Raw genomic sequence first — 22,411 nt, 5'->3', positions numbered from 1 at the left:
ATGAGAAGGAACGCTGGGAGTAAAAAAGGAGGCCGCTTCTCCTATTGGCCAGAAAATTGACGGCAAAATCGGGACCATTTTGAAACTCAAACAAAGGGTGAAAACGGGCGATTGAGCACACGGGAGAATTTCATGAGCGCCGCCGCCCGCGGCACACTATGGTCCAAAACTCAAGAATAGGAAGAAATAAGTCGGATAATGACTGAAAGATCACGAAAGTTTCGTACCTGATGTTTTTTGAGTCGCTAATTTTGAATTTGATGTCAAATTGCCTACATTTTAACAGGCACGCTGCGGCGTGGCGTGCTGCCAGCTCGAACCGCGCACTGACGCCTACAAACCTAAGGGGATACTTCAAGCATTGCGCAATGCGTATAGTAGCCCCTTACAAACCTAAGGGGATACTTCAAGCATTGCGCAATGCGTGAAGTAGCCCCTTAGGTTTGTAGGCGCGTGCGTTTCAGTGCGCGTTTTGAGCAGGCAGCACGCTGCACCGAGGCTCTCCCGGCGGGCGGGTGGTGAACGCGCAATAATGAGCAGCATCTACAGACGAGTTTAATGCAATACAAAAATTGAAAATCGATCATGGCACACATCACCATATGAGGTTTGCGGGGTTCTTACACGCAATCATCAGCAGAGAGACTATTTGTTCTCAACAAACTTGGCTCCCGTTTACTAAACGCAGCTAGAATAAAGAAGTTGCAATTGAGCTTGAGACGCGGAAAGTTCCGGACTTGACATCACAATGAAATATATTCTTTCCTGGTTATTCAACCCTAGAATCTAGAAACCTGCGTAGAAATCAGAGACACATTTCCACTCTAAACATGCCCACAACTAAATGCAGAGCTGAGTGAGGAGGAAATAAGAGGTCATCTCTTTACTGTTACAGAAGTTGTATGAGATTTTATGTCTCTGTATTTATTCTCAACTAAATTGTTTTAAATTGAGTAAAATATAATGACACTCTAAATTGTATGTTTCAGATGATTCTGCGATGGTTCCAAAAATTCACGCATTCCGATCATCACCCTATCACCTCTCCTCTTTAGTGGTAAGATGCTAAGATCCTGTTTTCACTTGTAGTTCGTATTTTACCAAGCGTTTCTTCAAAAACTTACCCGACAAGAATTTTTCTAACATAACGCATCTTGTAAGAAAGAATCACAGTGCTTATCATCAGCTTTGGAGTTTTCCGTATTCGTATAGCTATAAAAACCTCGCAAATGCGTATTTGTCTTTTTGATAAATATCGGACCAATATTTGCTGATTAACCCTGCACGTGACTAACGTGACTAGTAAATCTGGTCTCTGTCACCAAAAAATTTAGTATTCATTCCATCGGACTTTCATCTAAGGATAATTTAGTTTTAGTAGCTGAAAACGCTCAATCCCACATATTTTCGGAATCCTTTTTTACCTCTTTATTGGAAGAATTGCATTTTATTGTAGACGAGTCTTTTACGTGTATATGGCTCGTCATGCTTTGTGTTCAACAGATCCTTAATAGTGCGCTTCACGAATTATTCTCGATTATAGCGGATTGTGGTTTATTTTCAGAACACCTAACCAAGTGATGGAATCAGAGGAGGACGCCATACGAAGTGCGAAAATTGGTGAGATCGAGTCCGTTCCGGACACCCCTAGCAAATCCTGTCTCCGTGCTCACTTGAATAACCTCTGGTCCGTCTGGTATGGCCTACTCCTCACGGCCCTTAATTCCTACATCGCGCTCCACTCTGCGAAGAGGTTTTTCGGTAAGTTTTGTTATTCGAGCCCCCAGCCTCCCTTTTCCAACAGAAAAAAACCAAAACAGTAACATCCAGCCAAACTCGGGGGATAAAGGAAGAGTTTTGCTGAGCTATTGTACTCTTGTTTTTATCGAAGACACTCAGAGGTTGCAATTTGCGAATGGGTAGCGCATTATAGGCTATCGCTATCCCAAATGCGATCCAGGTTCGATCCAAGTGGATTTCTCCTGATCCTTAACTAGATTGCAAATTTTCAACAACAAAAAAATTAGTCAATGTGACCCCGAAGACCTCACTGACTAGTGTGATCTACTGATAAGGTCTAAAAAGACCTAAAACGTTATAGCTTTCTCGGCGTGACCTCAGGTTAAGGTGATTCGTCAAGTTCAAGTGACGTGGTCGAACTTACAACTTCGATGCAGGAAGCGATAATTGTATCGAATGCGAGGTTTTTTTCCAAACAGGATTCTGCTTGCATTTCCTTCCTATTTCTAACCCTGGTAAAAATTGGCGATACGAGCTGCGTTTCAAATTACCATATGAGTTCTTATAGCCGACTAAAGAAGGCTATTGAAAATCATATAGCTGGCTGTAGAAAGCGGAATTAATCATATAGCCGGGCCATACGAAGCTATAAAAAAGTATACAGTCGGGCTATAGTTCCTATTGCCGGGCTTTACACTTTATCGCCATAGGCTATAAAAGGCTAAACGAAATTGTGTAGAAATTCGTGTGCTTTGGAAATCATTAAGTTTGGTACGGAACTACCTTAATATTCACAAAACACACATTATATTTTCCTTTAAAACATATTTTATTTCATCAATTAAAATGTGATGGTCCATACAGAGTGTGCAAACATTTCAAAATCATGAGTTGAAAAACGCTGACTCCGCGAGATTAAATATTAGAGCCTAACACAAAGCGGAGCGGCGACTCATTGGTGCCTACAAACCTAACAGGAATACTTCACGCATTGCGCGGCGACGCACTGGCGCCTACAAACCTAACAGGAATACTTCACGCAATGCGCAATGCGTGAAGTATCCCTGTTAGGTTTGTAGGCGCCAATGCGCGTTTCACGCTCTCTGCCCGCCCGCCGCGCCGTAGCGTGCCACGGCGTCTGAAGCAACTATTTCACACCAGAGGTATTGCACAGTATCATAAGAAATTGGCGCTCCAACATATTAAGAATGACAGGCATCCCTCAAAAGTACGGAGCTTTCCTCGCAAAATAAATCAAGATACTACGGCACAAAAAGAAAGCGGTAGTCCAAAAACTAACGAAGTCCTAGTATCCGTATTTAGTAACGTTTAGTATAAACTTTATCGTCTGGCTGTTGCTTAATCGTCATCGGCTATAAAAGGCTATAAGATATTGTGTAGCTGGCTATAGAAGCTGTTGGAAATCTTACAGCCGGCTTTAGGTCTATAGTATTTTGGAACACACATTCTACTGCCAATTCTTACCAGGGAATTTTAAGCGCTCAGCCTATAGGCAGCTATCCGGCGAAATACGCTATTGTCCTTTTTTGAGCTAAAAATTCAAAATCTGCCGAGATTTTTTACCTAATTAATGCGATCTATCGCAAGCCAGTTCGCCCACGCCACTTGAGCTTGACGAATCATCTTATCATTACAATGCATCCGCCTGAGCTGAACACCCCCCTCTCCAGTCTTTTACTAATGACCGTAAGAGCTCAAAGAGCTTAATGCAAAAACGGCTTTTTTCGCCCCCCCTCTGGAAGTTCTTCAGACTTTGTCTATTGATTACTCATACTTGAGCACTTTTTTCCCCAAATTTTCAGACCCCCAAAAAATTTTGGGGGGGAGCTAGGGGGGGTGGAAGTCAAAACCTGTGAACCTCGATATCTCTTGAACGAAGAAAGATATCGAAGTCCGGTTTGGACGAAAAATCGTCTAAAATTGCATACTTTAAGATTCTAAAGGTCGAAATCCCGATATCACATTTTTAAGTCAACATATGTGCTTTTTTCCAGTTTTTAGGTCCAGAAAATTTCTTTTAATCGAAAAATTTTCAAAGATCTCTAATTTTTATTTGAACCAAAACCAGTTTTTTAAATTGTTCGTCTTTTTCCGCATCCAACGAGTGGTCCATTAAGCTGGGGAACCAAACGGTTCCGGAGTTATGATCGATTGAAGTTTCCGCTCAACGCGCGCCGACCGATTTTCGCGCGCAAAAAAGTCGGATTTGACTGTTATTAGATCAGATTGAATGTTCAAACTGAGCAAAATGCATTATTAGGGACTCTTGAGGGTCGCTGAGTTCAGAAATTACCGATACCTCCAAAAAATTCACGTTTTTAAAATTGCAGCTTCGTACAGGACCACTGAGCGGCCGGTCGGCGCTCAGTGGGCCTCTAAAATAGCGCTGCGGAGCTGTAATTTTAAAAACGTAAATTATTTGGAAGTATCGGTAATTTCTGAACTCAGCGACCCTCAAGAGTCCCTAATAATGCATTTTGCTCAGTTTGAACATTCAATCTGATCTAATAACAGTCAAATCCGACTTTTTTGCGCGCGAAAATCGGTCGGCGCGCGTTGAGCGGAAACTTCAATCGATCATAACTCCGGAACCGTTTGGTTTCCCAGCTTAATGGACCACTCGTTGGATGCGGAAAAAGACAAACAATTTAAAAAACTGGTTTTGGTTCAAATAAAAATTAGAGATCTTTGAAAATTTTTCGTTTAAAAGAAATTTTCTGGACCTAAAAACTGGAAAAAAGCACATATGTTGACTTAAAAATGTGATATCGGGATTTCGACCTTTAGAATCTTAAAGTATGCAATTTTAGACGATTTTTCGTCCAAACCGGACTTCGATATCTTTCTTCGTTCAAGAGATATCGAGGTTCACAGGTTTTGACTTCCACCCCCCCTAGCTCCCCCCCAAAATTTTTTGGGGGTCTGAAAATTTGGGGAAAAAAGTGCTCAAGTATGAGTAATCAATAGACAAAGTCTGAAGAACTTCCAGAGGGGGGGCGAAAAAAGCCGTTTTTGCATCAAGCTCTTTGTGACTCTGAATACAATTTTTGGTATTTCTGGGACTTGGACCCAGCATTACTTTACCACCTTGTTACGTAACAGTTGAGCCACATTTTAGTGTTTCTCTCTTGTTTGTAACCTATTTATTTGGTCACGGTAACCCGAGGAAAAACTATTTAAAAATTACTAACCGCACGTTTAGTGTAATTTGAGTTCTACCTTCCATATTAGGCCAAAAGTTCAGTTACTTTCTCTGACTATGCGGTATTTGTTTTGCAGATTTCGTGGAGCTGCCATGGCCGACCGGCTACGAGCCGTCGAAGCAGGAGGTGCAGGGGATCATCGCCTCGATCGGGGTGGCGACCCTGCTCATCCTCTTCTTCCTGGTGGCGGCCACGTTCAAGGTGGGCAACTTGGCCAACGACGGCTTCAAGCTCGGCCGGAACCTGAGCACCTGCCGGGCCGACCCGCCCAACAGCCTCGCCCTCGGCTTCGGCTCCGGCTTCCTCGGCCTCTGGCAGCACGCCGGACCCACCTCCTCCTTCATCCACATCCTCATCGCGTGCGCATTTCTCGTTCCCAAGCTCATGATGGACGCCAGGTTGATACAGGCCGGCTTTCTCTCCAAAGGTAAGATTCTTGGATTTTTCGAGTGCTCTCATTTCCCGGAACCAGTTCCGAATTCTCTGAGACATCTGGGGATGAAGAAAGTGTCCTGCTGAACTAATGTACTCTTGGTTCTCCCCCATACTGCCGTGCTAAGGAAGAACACCGTATGTACATTCGAGAGTTGCCAAATTTCCTTCGATAAAACATGTATTTTTTACGAATTGTATGCGTATTTTTCCTTGAAATTTTCAGACGATTTAGACGAAATTGCGAACAAAATTGTCCAAAAAAATGGAAGAAAAATATTCACAATTTCCCTAGTAAATTAGGTTTTTATTGAAGTAAATTTGGCAACTTCTGGTGGTTCATACGGCGTTCTTCCTTAGCACGGTAGCATAGCAATACTGCCGTGCTAAGGAAGAACGCCGTATGAGCCATCAGGCGTTGCCAAATTTCCTCCAATAAAATACGAATTTTCAAGAAAACTGTCGGATATTTTTCCTCAAATTTTTCAGACCATTTTGCACACTTTTTAATCTAAAATATCTCAAAATTTGAAGGAAAGCTATGCACAACTTTCCTGTAAAATGCATTTTTTATCTGAAGAAATTTGGCAACTCTCGAATGTACATACGGCGTTCTTCCTTAGCATGGCAGAATAAGAGGTAGCCTCTCGCGAGTGGCTGGCGCATGAGACTGCCACCGCACAGTAGATCGAGTCAATTAAAGAGGTCGGACATGAAAGTTGCCACTAAAACTGCAAATTTTTCTGTTTATTTCGTCACATTTTAAAGGGGTGCTAATGGTAGAAACTTTCACGAGGAGACCATTGGAACCACTTTCAGAACCTCAAAATTTTGTATAAACGGAGTCGTAAACGTTTAAAGTTTCCAAATTTTGTCCGACCTCAACCATTGACTCGATCCACCGCGTGCATCGATGCGATTAATTCTCGGCCGAAGAGAAATATGATTTTTTAATAGATAGTCGCATAGTCGTTTCTTTCTACACTTTTGTGAATTTTTCATACCCTTCTCTTTCAAATATGTGTTTACGCAACTTTAAAAAAATGATCTTACCCTAATTTAATGTTTAAGATAAATGCGCTTCGTTAAGAATTGAAAATAAAAAATAAAATAAAAAATCATTTTAAACGTAAGCAAACATATCCACGTAAATATAGCATCGAATTTGCATTATCGTATTTTGTGTTTGAGAACAGAAGGAAAAATCCAAAAAGGAGAGTTACGCTGTATTTGTAAAGCTAAGCTCGTATATTCAGAACTTCGAAATATTCCACGAGAGGACATTACTCTATGCTCCCCGGAGAATGTCTTCTCTCAGATAAGAGCATGCTTAAATGGCGGTTAACTTTGAAAGCAGGCTAAAAAGTTTCATGCGGTCGTGCAGATGCGATCTGAAATTTTAGCACACATCTCGAATTCAATATGCACGTTGACCATCGTTGCCATATGTGGTGTGTTATATCTAAGTTATCCAACCCTAAAGCACATGAAAAAAATTCCCAAATTGTTTTATTTCAATCTTTAAGAATAGAATTTTTAGGAAATTTCTCAACAAAGTTTTTTTTAACAGTTTTAGAAAAAAAAAGTTCTATTAAACCTTACCTAAATGCTAAAAAATGTTTCTTTACTTATAGTCTTAAAAATGAGAATTAAAACGAAAAATCCATTTTCAGAAGGCTTTTAAAATAAAAAAAAATAAATATTGTTTAATTATTTGTTCGTATATTTTAAAAATATTCTCAGAAAACGTTTTAAAAATGTTTCCAAGATGATTACAAAACAACTCTCAAAATTTCAATGGTTTTTAATGACTTTTAAGCGTCCTAAAAATGTGTTTTAAATAATAAAAAATGACTTTAAAACATATAAAAAATGAATAGTTACCATAACTTTTCGTCTTTATTTTTGGAAAAGTCATCTTTGAAATATTTGAGTTTTCTCTCTGTTTTGAAGAGACATGTATGACAGATTTTATAGCTTTTAAAGCTATATTTCCAAAACATCTTTAAAGCGTTATTGTGCGATTAGTTAAATAACGCGACGTATGTGGGCAAATTTCACTCGGCGCAGAGCTCGGCAAAACTGAGATAGACAACGATCATAAATTTGGTGGCGAAGACAGTCATAATCCAGCGAAATGGCAGTAAATGCTCGTGCTCGATTCAAAATACCAGGAATTGACGATCGGATTGCTAGTTCGGGCCAAAAATTATTTGAGTTAGCACGGATTCTTGAGAGCGAATAAAAGATTCCCGGATAAATTTGGCAATCTTTACGGTCGACAGATATAAAAGTGTGAAAGTAATCGGAATTCAAAATGGATACGCCAGCGTGAGAATAAAGGTTATACCCATCAGCATTGTTTAGAATGACTATTTATCGTCGTCTCGAAATGCCGAAGAGCGATTTTAAACGAACAGAAATATCGGTCGGAGGTAATACTGCACTCTCGTTTCTCGGTTGCCAAAATGTAGATTAATAACAGCGCTCCCATCCCATGACCGTCAAAAGTTCCGGAATTCGGAACTTTTTCATTTCAATTTCTCCCATTCCATTACCGTCAAAAGTTCCGGGACTCTTTTTAGATTTTTTAAAAAATTCCTAAAAAGTTCTGGAAAGAGCAAAAGATCCGGAACCTTTCGGGAATTTTAACAGTTCCGAGAAAAATTCAGGAAAATTTCAAAAGTTCCAAAAGTCGGAGCTAGCTCCGAGAAAAAGGAGCACTGATTAAAGAAAAATGAGGATTGGTATGGAAATATTTGCTAGAATTTTTCAGTGGTACATGTTATTTAAGTAGATTCATTGTGTCAACCGTCAGTGAAAACCACGAAAACCCAGGAAAATATCAGGGACTTTGATGTCATGAGGAAAGTATCAAGACTGTCAGTCATAGATCAGGAAACTGTGAAGTGCGTCGAACATGTTTCAACATGTAGTACTGCATGTAGCAGTTTAGCACGTGCAAAAGTGATACATTCAAAATAATTAATTAAATCGGTTCGTTTGTAAAATCAAAGTAGTCTCAATTTCTTCGCGCAAAGAATCAGGAATTTTTTTTTTTTTTAAATATCAAATCCAAAATGGAATCTTAGTAGACATCCTGATCATAACATTCGATGTGTTGGATTTAACAACGATTACGCTCAACCCCCAAAATAACATTTTTTATATAGATTTTTCACATTTTTACATCACGTTTTTGCCTAAATTTTACTCGCAGGGTTTTTTGCCTCTGTATTTACTGTTTTCCCTTACATTCTGTTTAGTCTACATCCAAATGGACCGCGTTTAGTAGAAAGGAACCAACCCACATCAGCTATTGCCAATAATTAATTTAATTTTCTAACACGAGAACGTTTGTGTAGATTTTTTTCAACATTTTGAAGAATTTGCTTCGTACTGTAAAGAAAATTCACTCAAATTTGCACTAAAATCCGCATAACCGTTTTCATGTAAAAATAATTGCCCAATTAAAATTGAATTGACAATCGCTGATATGTGGCTTGGTTCTTTTCTGCTGAGCGCGATCCAAATGATTTGAAGCAGCAGAGAGTGGAACCTGATTCCAAGGCGAATCAAAGAAACAAGTAAACACTGGCAACGGCTTGTTGAAATAAGTGAGGAATGACCATAAATCTCCGAGTAGAATAATTTCCAAGCTTCGACTCATCCGAAGCAATAATCAAAAAAGGGTAGCTCCTTATATCCATCCCCGCTTTGGGACTCCCTCGACCTTTAAAAGCTACCGTTTAATTGAGTTGGTAAGAAAAAGGCTCGAAATGGCAGCGAATAATCATGCTGGCACATTCAGTCACGTGAAATAATTTTTCCTCCTTTTTCCGCTGCAGGAGCCGGGAAGGGAGAGGGTCCCTAACGGAAATCCAAAGAAGTCTCTGTCGAATCCACGGCGGCTGGAAATTAAACGGATTTCTCAATTTCCGGCCGTTTCCCGAATTGGGGCGCGTTTCCGTTTATGCAGTGGGGTAGTTGGCGCAAACCCTCGGCTGTCGGGCCAAAGGCGGATGCAAGAGCCAATAAAAAGCTGATTTGATGGACATAAATCTTAGTTTTCTGAGTCATGCCCACTTTTGAGTGTCTAGTAAGATCATAAAGTTCGGACTTTTTGGACACCGGCAAACGCCCTTACACTCGAGACAATATCTTAACTCTACTATTATCTTCAATCAGAGGTGTATGATGATGCGTGGTGAAATAAACCTAAGTCCACATTGATTTAAAAATTGAGTCATTGGTACAAGATCAAAGAGGACTTTTCTACGAATATTTTTGGGGGGGGGGGGGGGAGAGTATTCCTAAACATGTCAAACCAAACCGAAACCATCGGCTTTCGAAGTTCCGCCTTGGAGAATGAAGTTTCGAGAATAATCGTTTCAAAAATTTGATTCTGCATCGTTCCTAGTACGGAACTATACCAATTGTGAATACTTAGATAATTTGCTGGTTTCTTAAATTTTGTGAATTTCATCTGTAAAATGATACTGCTGGGAAAACTGTGTACTAGGATATCCTTGGTTTCTAAATCTGACAATTATTGGAGAAAATATGAAAATAACCGAATCTGCCAAAATACATGTGTTTAAATGGAAAATTCCGCCAGATGACGTCATAAGGCACATTTAAACATGTCGGCACATTTTCTCACTTTTAAATCTATTTCTCTCCAATTTCCCAAGACAGAAAAAAAGTATGAAAAATACTGCGAATTCAGCTCATTAGGCAGTCTCAGATGAAGCAATAACATTTTTGTGTGCAAATTTCCATTGCAACTTTTCCGCACTCCTAATAAGGCACCATAAATTTGATAATTTTAAGTTGTTTTTTTTCTCAGTGCAAGCCCGGACAACACAACCGTCCTGAACGAAACATTGTCCCTGTAACTGAACTAAATGTATGAAACGTAGGGTTTATAGCGCAGGATAACGTTCGTCCCAGCTCCAGCGCGCAGCGCGTGTTTCGGCGGTTATTAACGGACGTATAATTTCCATTCCGTCGCGATGAAAGTTATCAGCGGCATCGAGACCGATAGAAATTGAAGCGCCGCCCCGCTGAATCGGAGCTCATATTCGGTTTTCAAAACGCAGGTACGTCTGGGTGTTTTATGTCCATCCGTTTCTTCGTCCCTTCGTCCAGCGCCAGCCGTATCCCTTCAAATTGAAATGTGCATCCGCTCCAGTGCATCCCTGCATCGACCCCGTTCGGCCCCGGGTGAGCGTTCTTGTCGTTTTTCAGGTATAATACACGGAAAAATTGAAATTGCTGGTTTAACAATTTTGTAGTTTAAAAAAGTGGCTAACATGTTGTAGATTTTACAATAAAAAAATGCTATCGTGATAGTTGTCATTTTTATCGAGGTTCAGTGGTAAACAGATGTGGTAGCTTACCCTCGATTACCATTCGCCACTTAGTAGTGGGTTTACTTCAAATGAAGAATTTCCCACGACGAATTTTCTTTTTTTTTACGAATTTTTTTTGTGGGAAATTCGTAATTTGAAGTAAGCCCACTACTTTATAAGTGGACGTATTTCTACCAAACAGACGTATGTGCAGATGAAAACTATGGGGTGTGCTCGTCGAAGCTGCATAAGAAGCAATGTAAAAGTGGGCGTGATTCCTTTTGAAGAATTTGAAAAGCAGGATTTTACATTCTATCAAACAGACGTATGTGCCTACTGAATGCAGGATTCATGAGCCGCGGGCATGGCAAGAGAGCGTTGTGGACAGGGCTCATGAGTTAAAGACGAAGCGGAAGCGGCCGAAGCGGGACGACGGCGGTTCCATCTCCGTTGACGTCACTGGCGCTTTATTATTCTCATTCACTCTTACGCAAAGAGAACTAACGAGCACACCCCATATTTCTCACCTCCACATAGGTCTGTTTGGTAGAAATACGTCCAAGTGGCGAGTGGTGATCGAGGGTAAGTTATCACATCTGTTTAAAAAAGTGCTAACTTAACCACGGATTAGCATTCCACTATTGTAGAATGTACATTTGAAACATATCAGACATATTTTTAGCGGCTCTGGTGCTTGCACTAGAGCTGCTATTCCGGACGGTCCCAGCTGGGGAGTATCAACGGACCATGTTACATTGGAGAGACCGCGTGTTGGTTGATGGGAATCGGCGCCATTTTCTGCTGTTTAGGGGGGACTGATTTTATTTCAATTGATATCTTTTTCCTGTGAGCGAATGCTATGTTGTGTAGTGTATTTTTGGAATCATGGTGATACTGTCAATAATTCAAAACGGGTCTGTGCTTTAATCTCGCACTGGAAAAAATGTACTTTACGTTTAAAATTTGAAAATTCAAATCTATAAGTTTTCGCGCTTTTTTCGAAGAATGCCGTGGTTGGAGCTTCCTAGTCATACTACTCGACATCAGCTGATAGCAAACAAAGGTTGCCAAGGAAACCGTAAACACGTAACAACTACCTACCGTCGCCAGAGCCGCTTTCCGACGCGAATCCGTTGGAGCTTCCTGCTTGTTTAACGATTCAATCATCAGCAATTCAACGTAATGAATTTTACTTCAAGAACGCAAGAGCACAAGTTATCGAAGGAGGAGGGATTTTTTCACTGCACAAAATTCTAGTACCTAGTTATTTCCGAATGTACAATGCGCGAGGAAACTTTTGAGTCAATCCTAAGTATAGACTTGCGGCATACAATTATACGTCATATGGCAACGTCGGAGAAGGTTTGTTAACGCATCGGTCCAACACTGCCGTTCTGTTTGGATATTTTTTTCAATTTCGCCTCTGCGCTTCCGATAATATTGACTCCTGTGGCAACTGGTGTCATGAACCAATGTCCGGTCTCAGAATATGCAGTTCCTAGTCATATATTGACATATTTTATGGTCGATCAGAGCTTGAGTAGAAATTTATTGCTTTTCCGTATCATTATCCAGCCACAGGGCTATTTGCCCGCTTGAATATTCGATGCACAGATTTTAATATTTCTTGAGTTCTTGATTATAATTTTTTGATGGAGTTTTTGAAATTAGTCATTTCAAATCGTGTCTTTTTTTACGGAATTTAAAAATTGTATGGGGGGTACGGAGGAAACCTGCGTATTTACTAAAGAACCGTTTTCTGGAAATCGATCCTGTCAACACAATCATATTCAATGGGCCTGTTGCAAACTTTTGCTAGAGCAAAAATAAGAGTTGTTTCTTGTAGATAATGCCTCAAAAATCACGATGAGCGCATCGGCAAAGTCTGAAATGCACTCATAACTTCACAATCTGCGTAAGAAATTTGCGTTTTTTTAAGCTTCCCGCTTCAAAAACGATACTACGGCATAGGTGAACATTTTGTTAGAGGAGTCGCTCCATCGTCGGCGATATTCATCATGGCCGACGCTTGCACGCAGTTCCGCGCGTAATTCAAGGAGAGTTCAAGGTCAATCAATTCGGGCGTGGAAAATATGAACGTTAACACACCGATTGTTATCTGGTCTAATCCAGTTCAGGTGTTATCTCGTCCCATCAAACGTGTTTTGGCGGATTGGCGTCGGCTATGATGATTATTGCCGACGATGGAACGACTCCTCTTACAAAATGTTCACCTGTGCCGTAGTATCGTTTTTGAAGCGGGAAGCTCAAAAAACCGCAAATTTCTTACGCAGATTGTGAAGTTATGAGTGCATTTCAGAGTTTGCCGATGCGCTCATCGTGATTTTTGAGGCATTATCTATATGAAATAACTCTTAGTTTTGCTCTAGCAAAAGTTTGCAACACGCCCATTGCTGTCATTTAGATCAGCCTTGACGGGTCTGCAGGAAAAACATTTTTGTGTCCATGTTACTATTCTTATTAGAGTGGCCTATACCACGAATTTTAAACAGGATGAAAGAAAATCAAAGAATCAAAGTTTTCTCTTAGGATATAATCAACCTGCAGATTTGTAGAGTAAAACCGACTAATGCCAACTCTTTACTGAAGGATCGTTATTCATGCAATTTGCAAATACAACTATTACGACTCCCAAGTATCCGCTTTTGCCTATCCTCGCAATTGAAGGCAAATCTGATACCTTGCTAACAAACAAGATTTTTTCAGTGTGTTATTGACTTAATTTTCCTCAAGTTTTGACCCAGTGCTCTTCTCCTTAACCTACTACATGTATTCTGCCTTGATTCTGCCGTTCACTTTTGAGGAGAATTATCAATATTTTTCCTTGAAATTTTTAGGAACTATAGATGAAATTGCGAACAAAATACTCTGAAAAATTAGAAGAAAAATATTCATAAGTTTACCAGGAAATTCGTGTTTCATCAAAGGAAAGGCGAGGGTTCATACGGCATTTTTCCGTAACATGGCAGTATTGACCGTTTTCGATGTTGCACGAGACCAAAATACGACGAACACAGACAAACGAGGATCTCAAGGTGCAGCACCCCGTTCCAACCCCGCTTATTATTTCTTAGAGCGAGGGGGCTGAAAAGTTGAAACAAGACATTGGATTTTTCGCTCGAATGGGGCTCCATTGTTGAAAGCCGGGAGGAGAGTGGCTGGTGGGGTTAATTATACTTCCCGGTTCATACTTGAAAAAGTCTCAACGATGGGGCGGGGGAGACCATTTAATTTGAGTCGCTTCGAAATTGAATTAAGCGTGCGGGCAGGAGACCGTGGCACTATGGTCTGAGAACCATAAAAAGAGGCCAAACATAATTGGGGATGCGGCATCGAAAATCATTTTTTGTTACATATCAAGGTTATTTCGACACGAAATTTTCACGGAATCGTCGTGAGCTTCCAGTCGAGCAATAAATTATGGGGTATGCCCCTTGGTCACTATAGTAGCCACCCGCATCCCCCTCCCACCAGTGGGTGCTTCGCACCCTGAAGGGCCGTTTCCTGCATTTTATTAAAAATTTAAAGATGGTGGGCTCATCTAGAAGCTATTATTGATCGATATCAAAATTAGTATCGATATCCTATGTAACTTGAATAATTATGTATTGTATCACCCGATCAACTTCATAAATAAATTTAGAAAAAAATCCCTCAATTTTGGACGCTATGCGCACTTTGATTTTTCGTAAAAAATATTTCTCATTAAAGTAAGCATGGAGTCCAAGATCTTGGACGTGATGAACAGCCGAGCATTATATAGGTGAGCATGAAGTTCAATATCATGGACACAATGCTACATTACCTTAGCATTTTTCTGTAATTAAAATTGGTCTCGAAAAGAAGAAATCGACGGAAAAATTTACATCCTAATTTCCGGCCCTTTTTTCGACCGCGCCAGACCACAGTGCGCAGCTTTCCACGCACCAATATCGGGAAGCTCCCGGCTAAACGATGGCAAGACAAGACAACTCCATTTTGACGTGTTTACAATGACGCCCGACATTCTGTGTATTTATCTGAAAGTGACAGCACCCCCTCCCCACCAGTTACCTGCAGTCAGCCCTCTGCGTGGAGTTCTCCGGCCCATTCATCTGCCCCCCCCCCTCCCCTTTTACTCGTTCCCACCGAATTTCTTTGAAGTGCTTTCCGGAACGTTTTCTGCACCGGAGAAGACAGAACTTGGGAAGTTCAAAAGAGGCGTTCGAAGATGTTTGATCGACATGTGTAATCATACGCGTGAATTATATTCCGCATCTTCACACGTCGTCATGGGTTTCGTTCGACAGCGCGGTGTTTCCGAATCTTGTTCTTATCTCGGAGATGGAAAATAGTAAATCCGTCTGCAGCTCCGCACTAGATCAAAATGGGGTCCTTAAAATGGATAAAGCTGGCTCTTCACCACTTCGGTGAACTCTGATTATATCCCTCCGAATGATCAAGTAAAAAAGTAAATGAAAAAATAAGTAAACAGGCAGTTACACAAAAAAGTTGAAGAACGCGCTGATATCGAGGTTTATATTAGCTGAGTGTCGATCGATTTTGAAACTCAATAGAAAAAGAAGAGATAAGTGTCGTGATTGTAAAATTAGGTAGTTTCGAAGTCGCCAAGGTAGCATCTCAGGCCACTTTCGGCATCTTGGAGTTTTGAATATTAAAAATTTGACATAAAATTCGACTGAAAATTCGACTTTAGCGCCAAATTTCACAAAAATCGATCGAACATTACCGAGATAGCATTTTAGACCACATCCATCCTCTTAGATTTTTGAATTTTGAAAATTTGAGTTGAAATTCAAGTTTCCCGTCAAAAAATGTTTTCTGGTACCAAGTTTCACAAAAATCGACAGAACAGAAGCCACACCTAGTAGGATCAGTAGAACTATACAGTGGCAAACGGTACCAGTCACTTTAAAATTTACATACGCTAGTGCGCCTTCAATTACGTTTGATACTGTGCAATACTTCGGTGGTGGTATAGTTGCTCAGAGCGCCTTCATGAGTATCGCTTCGACTAGCAGGAGATCATGATTATACCGCCGCTCGTAAATGCGAAGTGTCACGTTTTCTCATCACTGACATTAACGTAAAAAATCACTCATACCTACCTTAATTTGCGACGTTGCAAGTTTTTCACTGCCTATTTTACGAGGGTAAAAAACCTTGCAAACGTTGTCGCAGATTTGAGAATATTCCAGTTGATCTCCCCGTACTCTCTCGGAGTGTAACCTTTTACCCTAAAATTTGAAGGAAAAAGAAAGTCAGGAAGAAAACGGGAACTATTTTTCTTTGTGACACTTGTGACAGACACCCGATACTGATCGCGGAGCAGCGTGTAAATAAAGTATTTTCCTCATTCGCAACGCTCGGTCTTGTTTCCTTTTTCCAGCTCGCTTATTTATTCCTCAGGTTATTCTGAAGGCGTAGATTTTCACGCCTATGTATTCAAAATTGTATGCGTCGTGATCCACACAATATTAGCCTATCTCGCCGAGAGGCAAGATTGGATTATGCTGCGCCAACTATGGATCCAGTCACATATTATGGAACGGGATATTTTAGTGTATTTTCCGAAGGAAATACACTATTTTTTATCTTCTATTCCTTCCATTCCCTTTGACAGTTACCTAACTGCAAGCCCTCCTATTCACATGATGAGCACAGGGTGCTTCTTAAGGGAAGAGTACGTTTGCGTAGCTGCCAAGGGGCACATCTTCTCTGCCGTGCTAAGGAAGAACGCCGTATGAACATTCAAGAGTTGCCAAATTTCCTTAGATAAAATTTTCATTTTTGAAGAAAGTTTCAACTATTTCTCCTTGAATTTTCAGGAACTTTAGGTGAAATTGCGAGCAAAATTATCTTAAAAATTGGAAAGAAAATGTTCATAAGTTTACTGGGAAATTCGTGCTTTATCAAAGGAAATTTGGCAACGCCTGGAGGTTCATACGGCGTATTTCCTTAGCACGACAGTTCTTACCTCATACTTGTTGATGGATTTGGAAATTCGTGTGGAAATTCGCTCATGGTAAATGCCATTTAATGTTTCTGTAAATTTCCACTGTTTTTGGGGATCAGTGTGGACAATTTCTCGGGATTCCTTGGCCAAAATCTACTTTTCGTTGAAATTTTTACAGATGATTACGCACACATTTACAAGGCACTCGTTCACATTTTGAAGGATCCCCAAAACCGTTCCCGGGAATTCCCCTTTCTCGACAATTAATTTTCCGAGAAAATTTGACCTCCAGCAGGACTGCGTTAAGCAGGAAGTACAGTTTAATATTCACACGAAAACGTTTGTGCAGATAATTGTGCAAATTTCAGTGAATTTTCTGCATAGTACGAAGCAAATTCCTTAACATTTTCAAAGGAATCCGCGTATACGTTCTCTTGTAAACAATTTAATTGTCCAGTAAAATTTGGCAGTAGCCGATGTGACTTGGTTCCTCTCTGCTGAACGCGATCCAATTAACTGTCTCTCTCATTCATCAGGAATCAAAATGACCCCTGGAAAAGGATTCGTTCTCTCAAAATATTGAACTCGCATCTTTGAAGAATCCTCAAAGCAAGGTAACTCATGTTAAAATGATTTTACACGGAAGAAATGAAATTGGTGATGTAACAATTTTGTAGATAAAAAAGTGTCCAACATGTTTCAATTAAGCTTTTACGATAAAAAAAATGCCAATTTAGCCACCCTCGTGGTTAAATTAGCATTCCACTATTGTAAAATATACATTTAAAACATGTCAGATATATTTTTTAACAATTCAATTGTTGGATTAGCAATCCATTTTTTCCGTGTTACGACTCGTGTTACGTTCGTTCGATATTCAACCTGCGGCGCAATCCGAGCCCGCGACAGGTTGGCGGAGTCATCAACCTCTGGAAATCAGCGCGATGAAGTGGATGATAATGAGTTGGGGCTCGATCTCGGAACTCTATTTCCGCTCGGAAACGGAAATATCCTGTGGGGGCTTTAATTAAAGCCCAACTTGTGATTTCGCAGTTCACACCGCGGACCACCCACGCTCCTCAAGTGTCAATCGAACAACGCAAAAAGCCGGCTCAGCCTCGCTACTCGCACAACTGGAAGCGCACGTCACATTTTCGCTGTTTTAAGGAAAACCACGTTCATTGATCGTATTTCCATTGAAGATACGCGGTTTGTGAATAGGTAGTGAAGTGGATCCGATCCAGGCATACTACGGCATCCATCCGTGTTCGTAGAAACTACGTGTGTACATTGGGGGCCGTTCCGAAATTACGTGAAGCTAAATTGACGGTTTTTTGACACCCTCCACCACGGGATCAATCCAGTCTATGACTTCGAATCCAACTTTTATCTCTCTAGCTTACATAATACATATGCGATGCATTCCGCAATTCGGAACTAAAATTTCTGGCTAAATTAAGAAACAATGTGTGTAGCATTAGTTTTGTTGGTGCATACGTGTTTTCACACTGAAAAGAAAAGTCAGGCTTTGGAAGCCGTACTCACGGGTCATATAGATTTATCGTCCGCGTCTCGGGCGTAGCATCCGGAGCAATCGAAGCTATGGTTCCAGCACCCGGAACTTTCGATCCTGAATCCGGAACGGACGGTATGTCTACATTTTGCCGCGCTAAGCAAGAAATCCGTATGAACATTCAAGAGTTGCCAAATTTCCCCGGATAAAACATGTATTTTTGAAGAAAGTTATGTATATTTCTCCTTGAAATTTTCAGACTTAGATAAAAGTACATACAACATCCTCTTAAAAATTGGAGAAAAAATATTCACAAAATTTCCCGAAAACTCGTTATTTTTCAAAGGAAATTTGGCAACGCCTGAAAGTTCATACGGCGTTCTTCGGCAGCATTGCCCGTAACTTTTTTTTTTAGTGTACGGATGAACCAGAATTTATAGTTCCTAATTGCAAAACGCAGTCCATATTGCCCACATATTTTTAGTGGTGGGTTTCTAAAACATATTGTCTCCGGGACGGACCGACAACCACGAGAGTGCATATTTCACGGTGAACACGGGAGCGGTGTTTACTGGACATCGCTGCGAACCGGATTACTCACGCCATTCGGTGGCGGCCGGGGGGAGGGGGGAGGGGGGTTAAAGGAGTTATCTTGGACAGCGCGGCGGGGGCGGGAGGTTCAATCTAATTTGGGTTCATCAAAGCTGCCCGACGGCCGGACCACTCGACCGGACTGGCAATATTTAGCTTTTATATTTCACGCTCCACCTGCCAATGACCAGCCGACCAGCGTCGCACCGGGAAAGGTCACGACACCCTCCACCGCATGCGTCGACGTCCCCAAGGGTTCGTTGCGTTTTGCGATGCGTTCAACGTGGAGCTTTTGCGGTGTATTTGGTGACCATCTACGGGAAAAGGGGTCGTAGGACACAGAAATTGAAACATGATTTTGTTCTTGCATAAATAGAATCTTGAAAAATTTCAGAAATGAACAACTTTTGAAATTTGAATTTTTTAGAAAAATGGAGCTTGCCTTCTGTATAAGGAATGGGCCTGTTGCAAACTTTTGCTAGAGCAAAACTAAGAGTTGTTTCTTATAGATAATGCCTAAAAAATCACGATGAGCGCATCGGCAAACTCTGAAATGCACTCATAAACTTCACAATCTGCGTAAGAAATTTGCGGTTTTTTGAGCTTCCCGCTTCAAAAACGATACTACGGCACAGGTGAACATTTTGCAAGAGGAGTCGTTCCATCGTCGGCAATAATCATCATAGCCGACGCCAATCCGCCAAAACCCCGTTGATGGGACGAGATAACACCTGAACTGGATTAGACCAGATAACAATCGGTGTGTTCCCGCCCGGCGAGGGAGCAATGTGTACGTTGCCGCAACGTTGCAAGGCAACATTTTTGATGATATTGCTTCGTAAAAGTAAAGCAGCAACGTTTAAGCAATGTTTCAGCAATGTTGCCTGACATTATATTTTAGACAATATTTTCAAAACGTTTTTAGAAATGTTTCTGGAACATTATTAAAAAACGTTTCAATAAATATTTCTTAGATATATTATGACAACGTTGTTAAACATTATTAGTCAGGGAGAAAACACGATTTGACCCGGAACAAATTGCTGAACAAACTTTTCCTATGTAAACGTCATCAGTAGGTCCTCCTGAACAACATACCAAAAGTTTACCACGGTCCGACCCAGAACACCCCCCAAAATGCCTAAATTTCAAAATGGCGGCCATAATGAGGCCTCTGGGATTTCGGTTTTTTAAAATGCGCATATAGTGTCATGTGAGGTATCAATCCCTGTGTAATTTTGGTCGTAGAACTCAGATATGAGGTCAAGCAGATGCTGTGCTGCAAATCGGAGGGGACACTTTTCCACTGTTTCAGGTGTTCTCCTTTCTGTTGTTTCTCAACAGATGATTTTCTCCAATCAATATAAGGGAATGCGCCCTCATACAATGTCGCAAAAATATGTATATGTATATACAAAAATAAACAAAAATTAATTGATAGATAATTCAAAAATAAAAAAGTTAACAATAAAAATATACAAATGAAGATAAAATTAAAAAAATAAAAAAATAATTTAAAAAAAAAAATAAAATAAAAAATAAATATAAAATAATTAGAAAATAATTTAATACAAAATAAAAATACCAAATAATTATAATAATAAAAAATAATTATAATATAATTAAATAAATAATTAAAATAATAATATTTTTATTTATATAAAATGAATATATTTATTCAATTCTTTTTTAATTTTTTTTTTCATACTCCTTTTTTTTAAAAACTTGATCTTCCTAATATTATATTCAGTATCCTTCGTTGTAGAATTATGCACAGAAATGCAAGAATATCATTGCTTTCTATCATTGAACCAGATCTAGGGATGTTTATTAATGCTAAATAACCAAGCTCTACCACGCGAGCGTCCGTAGCTGAGTGGGCAGCGACACACGGGCGATCACTGAAGTTCAGCCACGTCGGGCGTAGTTAGTACTTCGATGGGAGCCCGCTTGGGAACCCGGGCGGAGCGCGGCTACTATCGGACTTAGAGTGAATTTCGGGTGCCTAAGAAACGCTTCTCTGCACGGAGAAAAAAAACTCGTGCGTGGGACCCGAAGTTTAGGTCATATGGATCTCTGAAGTTTTCAGATTGAGCATCTGAACACTTTAGGTCTAGCTGCCGAAGTTCGGATCATACATCTGAAACTTCAGTTCTTACATCTGAAGTACTTCAGATGTGAGAACCGAAGTACTTCGGATCTGAGAACCGAAGCACTTCGGATGTGAGAACGAAGTACTTCAGATGTAAGAACTGAAGTTTCAGATGTATGATCCGAACTTCGGCAGCTAGACCTAAAGTGTTCAGATGCTCAATCTGAAAACTTCAGAGATCCATATGACCTAAACTTCGGGTCCCATGCCCGAGTTTTTTTTCTCCGTGTGCGGTCCACATTGAATTCTAGGAGTAAAAATGCAGAGTACTCCTTAAAATAAATCACCGAAATTTTTTCACCGTATTTTTTGCAACATTCCCATTATGTTGCTAAACGTATTTTTGCAACATTCCCATTATGTTGCTAAAAACACATTGCAGACACATTGCCAATTTACGTTCATGCAAGCTGACAAAATTACACGTTGTGGCAACGTTACCACAACGTTGCCCCGAATACGTAAATGGCGAAATTGCAACGTTTTGGCAACGTTGCCACAACGTAATTTTGCCGGGCGGGTTAACGTTTATATTTTCCACGCCCGAATTGATTGACCTTGAACTCTCCTTGAATTACGCGCGGAACTGCGTGCAAGCGTCGGCCATGATGAATATCGCCGACGATGGAGCGACTTCTCTAACAAAATGTTCACCTATGCCGTAGTATCGTTTTTGAAGCGGGAAGCTTAAAAAACGCAAATTTCTTACGCAGATTGTGAAGTTATGAGTGCATTTCAGACTTTGCCGATGCGCTCATCGTGATTTTTGAGGCATTATCTATAAGAAACAACTCTTATTTTTGCTCTAGCAAAAGTTTGCAACAGGCCCATTCAGTATACTCTACGGACAGCTTTTTTCTGTAAACTGCTCGGGTCAGTTGCGCTGGTCTCAAATTTAGATTTGATGCTTAGTTCTTGTAGATCAGCTGATAGTTTCATAATCCAGGGAGACACACATTTGCACTGGCTATGCACTCAACGTGAAACTTGGATGAAAGCAAGGTGAGAGAATCAAAGGGTCTCAGTGGTATCACAACCTCGGTGACTGACGTCATAAATCGAATTTTCAAAAGCGCAATACCTCGGTTGATATTGAACGTAGAGAATTGCTGTTTGGGGACGGATCTTAATGTTTGTAGCTAATCGCGAAAAACACGATTCTGTGACCAGCGAAACTGACCCATTGTCCTTAAACATTCTAATACTGTTTGCCGGACTTGCATATCGATGCAAAATCGATTCAAACGTGTTTGATGCAAAGATTCGATATTAAGAAATCAGTCCATTCCATTACGATCAGCTAAATTTTATCGTGAGTAAATTTACATCGTCCCGCAGAAAATTTTATTGAGCGTAATGAGACAGATCCTTGACCCACAATGGAATCTCCTTAGTGCAACGAAAAAGTACGGAGAAAATAATTTTAAA

At 40.4% G+C, this 22,411-nt stretch overlaps 1 protein-coding gene across 1 annotated transcript in view; it reads left to right on the top strand.

The window, feature by feature from the left end:
- Positions 1–22,411, top strand: part of tinc (transmembrane protein tincar) — a 269,869-nt gene that overhangs the window by 176,844 nt on the left and 70,614 nt on the right. Inside the window, 3 exon segments of the mRNA XM_072303701.1 lie at positions 990–1,057; positions 1,565–1,761; positions 5,041–5,391. Of these exon segments, the coding sequence (XP_072159802.1) occupies positions 1,581–1,761; positions 5,041–5,391 (532 nt within the window). The 5' untranslated portion in view covers positions 990–1,057; positions 1,565–1,580.

Source organism: Bemisia tabaci, chromosome 8 (assembly GCF_918797505.1).
Source record: "Bemisia tabaci chromosome 8, PGI_BMITA_v3".
Classification (NCBI taxonomy): Eukaryota; Metazoa; Arthropoda; class Insecta; order Hemiptera; family Aleyrodidae; genus Bemisia; species Bemisia tabaci.
Note: the sequence above shows the minus strand (reverse complement) of the source record. Positions and strands in the feature narration are given on the sequence as shown.